Genomic DNA, 10,478 nt, shown 5'->3' on the forward strand with positions numbered 1-10,478 from the left:
CAGAGCCTTAAGTAACACCAGCTGCCTGCAATTAGTGCAGGTTCGCATCCCACCAGGCTCAAGGTTGACTCAGCTTTCCATCCTTCCAAGGTAGGTAAAATGAGGACCCAGATTGTTGGGGGCAATAAGCTGACTTTGTAATAATGCTGCTGGGGGTGTGTGAAAGCCCTAATAAACAGGCATATACACAGAATGAAGGCTATTGCTAAGCACATTGATTTTTGGTTTAAATTGTAAGCCACCCTGAGTCTTCGGAGAAGGGCAGGATATAAATGGGATTTTTTTTAAAAAAAAGACCAAATGGGAGATCCGCTCCAGGTTTTCCAGCCAGCCCGCCCAGTTCCTGAGTCAAATGTGTCCTTAGAGCTAAGCTGCTGCTCTGGCTGCTGCCTTCCCCACCTGCCTTTCAAGTTGGGATATACTACAGCTGCTCTTCAACTTTAGAAGGAAAGACGCCCAGACCCCAGCCTGAAAAAAATCACAGACTGCAGCTTCTTCTCCAATTGGTCCCGCTTTCCCTGCGCAGACTAAATGGGAGATCCACTCCAGGTTTTCCAGCCAGCCCTGTCCCTAAATTTTCAGCACCCGTATAAGACAACCCCTGACTTTTGAGAAGATTTTCATGGGTTAAAAAGTAGTCTTATATGCCGGAAAATACGGTACACACTTGCCCTTTCCAGCTTGATTGTTGCCTTTTAATGTTCATGGGGTTGCCCTTAAAGGTTACTGTGAGTAGCCAGGGGTCAGTTGTGTTCAATTGTATGCCCTTGAGAATAATGAAACCTGACCCCATGCTAATGGTGATCAGCAAGTGGTTTTACGTAGATGCTGAATAGAAGTAGGCCTGCAATTCCCCTCCCCCTTTATCACTTACAGTAAAGTAAATATTGTAAAACTGGATCTGATAGAAGGATTTTTTCACAGTTGCACCAAGATTGGAGTTGAGCCATTGTTTTCACAATGTGTAGTTTGTTCCTAGAGTATTAAATGTAGTATTTTTCTTCTTGCTTACCTATTTACTTATTTTAAGTCGATACTTATTTTGCCTTATCTCAAGGAATTTGGGCAGAAAAAAGTTGTTTTAAAGCCCTGAAATTTGGAGCTAGGAAAAAGCAGTTTTTATTAAGGCCACATGTGCCATAATGGAGAGATTACTCTTATTTTTAACTCATTCCAGATACAAACAATATAGTACTTCTATATAGGTTTCAAAATGAGGAAAATAAATTATTCCACACCCCAAATTCAGAGGATAAATCGTTTTCTTAAAGATCATAATAAAGCTACATATAAATACCTGTTTGCCTGCAGGTGAATTTACCATATTTAATTCCAGTTAACCGTCTTTTAACATTTCCATAAAAAATAAAAAATGTTGAATAGAAAATTTAGATCACAAAATTTATGTGGTTCTTAAGTGACCTCATAAACATAGGGGTCGTTCGTTTCTTTCCCTGCTGTATTTATCTTTACCGGTTTGTCTCTCCTACTACAGCTACCCTTGGATCTAATTTCATTCCTGCTGTTTTTGTTTCCAGCTATGTCAATTTCTGCCAACCTGGTGCCCCCAATTGTGCAAAACACTATTCCTAGAATTCCCAATGAGCTTTGTTTTCAGCTGGGGGGGGCACCAGGTAGAGGGAAGATGTACATTTGCCCAGATAGATTTGATCTGTCTCTCTCTTCTTGTCTCCCAATGTGTATTTCCTGGGTTTGCTATGAACCCCTTTGATAATACATCTGAACAAAGCTTCTTCTTCTTCCTCTTCCCCTTCCTCTTCTTTTTCTTTTCCTCCTCCTCCTCCTCCTCCTTCTCCTCCTCCTCCTCCTCCTCCTCCTTCTTTAAAAAAAAAGGAAAGCAAGTTGCCAGGAGGCATCTGCAGAAATAATTTCTTTGTGAGTTCTAACTTCTCTTCTGTATTTTGACAAGAGTGATTCACCGGAAAGTCATCCTGTGCGTCAGTTTCACTTCACTGCCTGGCCTGATCATGGAGTTCCAGAAACCACTGACCTCCTCATCAGCTTCAGGCACTTGGTCCACGAATTCATGAAGCAGAAGCCACCGTGTTCTCCAACCTTAGTTCATTGCAGGTGCAAATATACTATCTTTACCAACATTGAAATGTGATTCTGTGTAGTTGTGCTTGTGTACAATGAGAGTGGCTGGCTGGCTTGCAAGGATATTCATGGGAACAGCTGCTTTTAAAATTACAACATCAGGCAGTGAGCTAGGAAGTGACGGTGGCATTTGCAGGGTGACAATTTGAATTCAACCCACCCACTGTACACAAGGTGCACACAGTCTTTTGACTTTTACCTTCTAAAACTGTCTGAACAAGGGAAGCCATTTTATATTTTCACCGGTATATTTGAGTGTTGCCTTCTGCATTTTTCTCCATGGCTAAAAGGCGGCACGTATTTACTTTTAAGTAATTAGGGTGTGTTAGTCAAATAAGAGCAACCAACTGCAGTTTTTGACTTGATGGCATCTAACTAATTGGTTTAAAACCAAACAAATTTGAACTATGATCAGTTGGCTGGCAAAGAGTCCTGCTGCCACTGGATGATCCCATGGATAGGGATGGACTGGGATGAGAGCTGTATATATATTTCCAAATATGGTAGCATTTGCATCGAGTCATGTATCAAGAGAGAGACAGCATGTGTGCTGGGGGGTGGTGCCCCTTTGATAAGTTGTACAAACTTTGGGATAAAAGAAACTGTCCCTCTTGGTTTAATTTAATGTGTCTATTATTGTGTCACTGAGACATAGAGTGTTGTTGGCTACCTCAAGTGGCAGAATGTTTTTCAAGTTCATGGGAGTCCAAAATAAACCAGATGGAAAGTTAAGGTCAGCCCCCCCCCTCCCAGCTTTAAACCATTTTGTATTAAATCTGTAGGGAAGGAAAGGATCAGGATTCACATACAGCTTGTGCTGTGGGAGGGTACCTCATTTCCTTTTTCATACGCTGTCTGCTAAATGGCCCTTATCTCATTCTGTAGAGTCGACAATCAAAATATAAAAGCAAACCTGTCGTTCAACCTCTAGCCCAATTTTCAAAAAAACCCCAACCCAGTCAAACCTAGGGGCAAGGCGACATTTTCTTCTTCGTCCATTTTGAATCCCTGAAGGCCCTGGAAACCTTCCCCTCAGCATGAGATTCTCTGTTTTTAAAAGAAGGAAAACCACTTTAGGGTTAGCTAAAATGTTATACGGGTAGCCCTCGCCTGACAACCACAACTGAGCCCCCAAATTTCCATTGCTAAGCAAGACAGCTGTTAAGTTAATTCTGTCCCATTTTATGACCTTCCACGCCACAGTTCTTAAGTGAATCACTGCACTTGTTTAATTAGTAACACGGTTGTTAAGCGAATCTGGCTTCCCCGTTGACTTTGCTTGTCAGAAAGTCGCAAAGGTGAGCACATGACCCCGGGACACTGTAACCGTCATAAATATGAAGCAGCTGCCAAGCATCCTAATTTTGATCACATGACCAAATGCTGCAACGGTCGTAAGTGAGAAAAACACATAAGTCACTTTTTTCAGTGACCTTGTAACTTTGAACGGTTACTAAACAAACTGTTGCACGTCAAAGACTCCATGAATATATATATACCGGCTTGGCTATTGCGTTTGGTAAACAGATTTTTAAAAGTCTGTTTCAAGTCAATGTCAGTTCCTGGTGTCTCCGCAGATACAGTCATGAGGTTTTCTTAATGATAATGCAGAAATGATTTACCACTGCCACCTTCTAGTATAAGTTTTTTTTCTTCCCAATTTCCCAGTCTACCGTGGAGCCATAGGATTCGTAACAATCTCCCATCCATGTAATCCAGAGATTCCCCCATAGTCAAGATGGTGGTGATGGTGTTTTTGTTTACATCACGGGTCTTCAAACTTGGCCCTTTTATGACTTGTGGCCCGCAAGCTGAGGAATTCTGGGAGTTGAAGTCCACAAGTCATAAAAGGGCCAAGTTTGAAGACCCCTAGTTTACATATAGTAGATTATATTTATGTACATTGCCCTCTAGCCCCTGGGAAAAGCGGAACATAAACAGGGCGGCTGTACAACTAGGGCGTTATTTTCCTTCCTTTTTTCCTTATGTAGAAGAGAGAAAATTAGGCTGTGCTATTTTTAAATTAGATTGTAAATGTAATGCTTGAGAAAGATAGTAAAAAGAATGAGATGAAGGTATTCAGCCCTGTGCATTTTTTTTTAAAAAAACAGTGCTGGTGTTGGGAGGACAGGAACTTTCATTGCAATTGACCGTTTGATACAACAAATGGAGATGGAGAACACTGTTGATGTGTACGGCACTGTATATGATCTACGAATGCATCGATCTCTAATGGTACAAACAGAGGTATGGGCAGACTGCTATTCTAAGTATGCAAAACAAGAATTGGATATAGGAAGTCCTCAACTTACCACTGTAACAACAGAATTAGGTTTATAAGACACGATGCTTGTTAAGTGGGTCACCACATGACAGCCCCCAATTTTACGACCTTTTTGGTCATAAAATGCCAAAAATCATGCAGGACACTGCAGATGGCTGTAAATGCAAGCTGGTTGCAAGCACCCAACATGCAACCATGCGACTGGGCGTGTGTGCAGCCCTCGGAACTTCAGAACTTAAAAAACGGGCCTGGGCAGTGGACTACCAGTATGTCATTATTATTAGGTCTGTATGGTGCTTTGGATTCAATCTCCAAAGTGCTTCAGAGTATGTAGCATTTTTTGGAGACTGAGTCCAAGTTGTTAACTCAGCCCCTAGTCATGATTGGTTTTAGACATGTGTGGTTTTCTCTTCAAACTGATGATCCATCATCTAAAACCTTTGGTAAACATTGCATTGTTTTTTCCCTTTCTTAGGACCAATATGTTTTTCTAAACCACTGTGTTATGGACATTATTAAATCTAAGAAAGAAAAGAAAGTGGATCTCATCTATCAGAACACAAATGCCATGGCAATCTATGAGAACTTCACACCACCATCACCATATATCGGGAGGGCAAATGGCTATCACGTATAACTAGAAAGGAATGACTTACTTCCCATTTGGGCCCTTTGCAGAGGAGAGAAAGAATATGCACTGCTTTTGTATGACTTTATATACAAAGACTTCAGCACCTGTTTTGAAGATACATGTGTTAAATTGCCAGTGGAAACTGTGGATTCAATATAGTGTTAAAAGAAAAAAAATCTATACTGTATTTTGCAGAGAATTTTTGCATTGAGGGTTGATAAAGCAAAATATTATTGGTGAAATTAATGTTGGCTGAATAATAAGAATGAAAAACACAGACACTTTTTATTTTTTAAACATGTTCATATTCAGACTTCATAGGATAATGATTCTATTGTTTGTGTTCCAGAAATATTAATGATGTATATTGGTCACTTTAACATTTAAGTTCCACAGTGACTTCTCAAGTTCATTTTATTTAAAATGGGAACACATAAACCTTTTATAAATAGGATATTTTATTATGTAATTGTACCTTTCTATTTTGCTAAAGACAAAATAATCAGAGATCTATATTTTTGTATTGAAATTCTCAGATGATGTCTAACATTTGAATATGATTATTTTCAATTTTTTATCAGGAATACCTAGGCTTATTCCTTCCTTCTGGAAGTTGCAGCCATTCATTTATATGATGCTTTATTCTGCAGAAAGTTTATTGCAGAATTCATTTGCTCGGTCTTGTGAGCACAATAACTACCATATCATATTTTGGACAAGGCTTTCTGATATGGGTAAATTAAAGTATATCCAATGTTATTTTCATGTATTGAAAATATTTCCCACTTTTCTAAAAAAATTGATGAGAGTTACAGGTGTATTCATAGGCTTTCCATGGCCTTGGAAGATCCTAGTTGTTTTGTTTCTCAACGCCATTTTCTTCTTTGACCTCAGTCTTATGATGCAGGATCCAATCTGGGTCCAGCATCAGGAAACAGGTTTGTCTGCTGAGCTTTTGGACTTGTGCTAGAGCCCATCCTCAGGAACTTCTCTCTAGCTAGAAAGCTTGACTGACCCAAATTGGATCTTGCAACATTATCCTGGGCCACGTACATTCGCCTTCATTCATCAGTTTTATGTGTCTGTATTACCTTTTCATTGGTGTGTGCATTAGAGATTTCATCTATTGTCCTAATTTGGATGCTTAGGAATAGTTGTAAATATCTGTTCTTGATCATATTTGAAAATAGCAGAAGAATATGATGTCAAGAAATAACAGCGGTTTATGAAGCAAAAGGAAGTCAAACTCTTACTTTGTGAAAATATGCTAATTTTGAAGCAAATATCAAAATAAGGGATGTCCAAGTAGCCATCGATACTTGTGACCTCAGGTTTAACTATTAGGGGTATGCAACTAATAATGCAAAGATGGGGAGGGTGTGTGAGTGGATTGACTTGACTTGATTTGATTTGATTTGATTTCCTGTCAAATTTAATGATTTTATCAAGTTTTTTCAATTCATAGTTCTGCAGGCTAAGGTTTTTAAGTAATATCTCCAGTGATCAGTGCTTTACAGGTTGTTCTCGACTTAATGACCACAGTTGAACCAGGACTTCTTTTGCTAAGTGATGCAATATTAAGTGAGTTGTGCCCAATTTTGTGAGGTTTTGCCTTAGTTGTTAAATGGATCACCATAGTTGTTAAGCAAATAGAGGTTCTCCTATTGATTTTGCTTGGGAAGTTTGTAAATCACAATCGCATAAACCTGGGATGTTGCAGCCATTGTAAATACATATTAGTTGCCAAATGCCCAAATTTTAATCATGACTGCAGGGACATTGCAATGGTCATAAGTGCAAGGACGTCGCTGTTTTCAGTGGTCTCATAATTTTGCACGGTCATTAAACAAATGTAGTCCTCCTCCCCCTACACCCTTTGGGTAAAATAGATTTTCTTAACGATCATGGCATTCACTTAACTGCCACAAAACTGCCATAAAATTAGGCCCGATCAGGTAATGACCTGCTTAATGACTGCAACAACTTAGGACTTTAATTTTCAGCTCAATTATGGTCATAAGTCGAGGGCTACCTGTAGTAGATTTCCACGCAGAAGCAGTAATATCAAAGGTGGAGTTTATGGGACTTGAGAATATCACATCAATGGCTTCCTGCTTGACCATGATAGTTCAAGTGTCTTAGTCATGGCATCTTACACAGATCTTCCAAAAGATTTTTAACAGCATTTTTTCTCTATTTTAAAAAGTAGTTTTTCAATATGCCTAGCACAAGCCCCCTTTTACCTACTTGACTTAAGTTTAGGAGGCTTCATTCCTTTGTCATGGGGGCATAGTCTACATTCAGAGTTTTACACCTGGCCCCCTTCTCTTCACCATGACATCACTTACATTCAGTAACAAAATGGCCAATTTTCAGCTTCACTTGCTGACAGGAGTGGAAGTATAAGCAGGACTCTGGGAGATGGCCCACTCCCATTTCATCTCCTGACACTCTTGCAAATGATCTGAAATTTAACCCTTTTACTATCAGGTTTCATTGGTATGTTTTAGGGGCATTAGGGGAGAATTTGAAAAGTTTTCGATTAGAGGAAAAGTATTGTTCACCCCCTCAGAGGCTTCTACGCTTTTCCAGGAGGCCAAATTTGAGTTGCATCCTTCTCTTGCTGCCTCTAAGGGGAGAAACTACCATTCTTTCGATTTTCATGAAGTTACTTTAAAAGGGCAGAAGATATAAACAGAATTTGATTTCCAGTTGCACTCAGGGGAGACATTGAAATTTGCATAATTAAGTTTCATATTCAGATCTCAAGTCAAACCAAGGATTGGATTTGCCTTTTTTTTAATCAAAGCCCAAATTAAATCTAACTAACTAGCTATTTTAAAACTTGTTATTGTGTTGCAAACTGAATACTGTAAGTAATAAACTCATTTGTGATTTCCCATTAAGTCCAGCTTTATCACACACACCCTCTCCATGCATTCTCAGGTTTCCAGATACTTATAGAAGCATAATAATGATTGGCTCGCCACATGCAAAATAAAACAACGTTGGTCATTTTCATGCCCATTTCAGAGTGAATGGTTTATCTTAAGTTATAAGATTATCACTTGAAAGCTGTCACTTCAGTTGATCTTGAGGACTGACCACAAGTGGCATTCTTAGGGGAGGAGAAAAGCTCTGTAGCTTTAACTGTGGTTTGCATATGATTGTTGTAATGGCGTGCGGTATTGGCGGGTTGGGTATCCTGCCTGTCCTGGTTGTATTTTTGTGTTCTTTTCTGTGATGAAGATTTATTTAAAAAGTGCAATATTTGATTTATTGAATGAATGATTGCCTCTATTTGAATAGAGTTTACTCAGGTTCATTATCATTCCTGTTTGTTCTGTAGTTTATGTTTTTGTGCAAATAGTTTTCAAAAACCTGAAGAACTCCTGTAGTAGAATAATCATATTTGCTCTCATTTCTTTTGACTAAAAAAAATACAATGATCTACTGAAACTCTCAGCTGCAGATTTTTTTATGCAGTGAAATACACACACACTCATGCGTATTATATATATGCTCTGGTTTTGTTTTATTATGCTGCTGTAGTTTGTAATGGATACGATTAATGAAAATGAAGGATTTTGCATTAAATTTACTTTTGTTGGTACACTGATCTTAAAATTATGAAGGCATTCTTAATGAAGGACATGGTTTGTGAAAGGGAAGGAGAATCATATATTTCTTGTAGTCAATGCGCTGGCAGCATTAAAAACTGGTATGATATTTGAGTGTATTATATTGCTTTGTTGTATTTTAGTATTGTAGATTTCACTCAGCTTTCTTCAACAGAACCACCACTGCATTAAGCTTGTGAGCAGAACTGCTCACCTTGTTCAAGTTTAAGATTCGGGAACATTCCAGTGTTAATAAAGTTTGGATAGAAATGTTTGTCTAGTCTATTCCGCTTTTATAATACCGAAGTTTGTCTTGAGTGGCTTTTTTTTACTCTGCTCCTTCAGTAATTTTACTCTGCTCCTTCACTGGATTTTGGTGTTTTTGTCCAAATGCATTCTACTCGTCTTTTGTTTAATAATTTTAGTCCTCCTGTCTTTCTCGTTACATATACAGTACAATCATTTACCTGTGTGAGGATGTTAAATAAGAAGCAGTCCACCTCTTAATGTAACTTTTCCTTTGCAAGTTGGTGAGATCCCATAGAGATTGATTTATAAAGATAAGATTTCTTTTGGGGGAAACAGATGCATAGGGAAAAAAAGTTTTGCAGACAATTTAACAGAGAAAAGAAACTGTTCGAGGATAACAAAATGCTAATCACATAATGGTTAGAGCAGCCTTCATGGGATTTGATTTAATCATAGTTACCATAAATAATAAAAAAAAAACCTTAAGGGCTTTAGATCTAGGCTGCAGAATCTGGGATGACCATTAGAGGGCAGTGAAGAGATACAGAAAATTGTCTTCAGCGCTATCTAGTAGTTATCTAGGGTATTTGCAACCCAGGTCTAGTAGCCACACATACTTCCCTTATGAACACGCCCAAAAACTGAACTATTAGTTATTGCATTAGAGTGATTGCCCAGCCGTGCACAAAGAACTACTGGGCCAGAAAGACCCAGTTTTATAGGAAAGCAATGGTAGGAAAATGTGCCTACAATTTATGCTGATAAACACACTGGCAAAAAACATGTCTTAATAAAATTTGAAAGTCCTGAGGATCAGAAATGAGCAGTGGGCGGAGTAATCTAAACCTGTGTTGTAAAAAAGCTCTAAAATCAAGAGGAGGCAGAAGGATGAAAGGAGGTCAGCTCTGTTTTTCCTTCTTATAACTAGTGTTTGCAATTGTTGTTCAACCTCCACTGAAAACTTCTGAGCCTAGAAGCTGGTGGCAGGATAGAACAGAAGCCTTGGAAATTATACTTCCAAACTTTCAGCTCTTAGACCTCAGAGGAAGAACTTTACCCAGCCTTACTTTGGCATTCTCCCAGCCAGGAAGTCTAAATCACATATATAAATTCAAATAGTTGTAGAAACTAGGAGGTCAATAAAGGTGTTAGGGGGTTGCAAAGAGAACACTGTTTTTCCTAATTTTTCTCTTTCCTTAATCATTAATTAATCATTTCCTCGTCATTCTCAGCGTCTCAGGGTAAGGGTAGCAATTGTATCCGGATTGCAGCAAGTGTGTTCTCAGTTGCAACAAGTGACATGCCAGTGGCAACAAGTGGCATGGCTGAACCAGGTTTAGGTGGATCAAGAAAATAATGTCCCATTTCACTAACTGCAGACCATTTTTCATAGGCTAACTCGCCATGAGGAAAAATGTGTTTTAGCTGGGTGGGTTAGGACGCTGAGCTTGTCGATCAGAAGGTCGGCAGTTTGGCGGGTCGAATCCCGAGTGCCGCGTAACAGAGTGAGCGCCTGTTACTCATCCCAGCTTCTGCCAACCTAGCAGTTCGAAAGCACATAAAAATGCAAGCAGAA

At 39.0% G+C, this 10,478-nt stretch overlaps 1 protein-coding gene across 1 annotated transcript in view; it reads left to right on the top strand.

The window, feature by feature from the left end:
- The window catches only part of PTPRJ (protein tyrosine phosphatase receptor type J), a 108,700-nt gene extending 99,748 nt beyond the window's left edge, over positions 1–8,952 (top strand). The window contains exons 21-23 of the mRNA XM_081312538.1: positions 1,931–2,091; positions 4,230–4,365; positions 4,878–8,952. Of these exons, the coding sequence (XP_081168664.1) occupies positions 1,931–2,091; positions 4,230–4,365; positions 4,878–5,039 (459 nt within the window). The 3' untranslated portion in view covers positions 5,040–8,952. The remainder of the gene's footprint in view (positions 1–1,930; positions 2,092–4,229; positions 4,366–4,877) is intronic.
- The last annotated feature ends 1,526 nt before the right edge of the window (positions 8,953–10,478 follow it).

Source organism: Vipera berus (assembly GCF_964194415.1).
Source record: "Vipera berus genome assembly, chromosome: 1".
Classification (NCBI taxonomy): Eukaryota; Metazoa; Chordata; class Lepidosauria; order Squamata; family Viperidae; genus Vipera; species Vipera berus.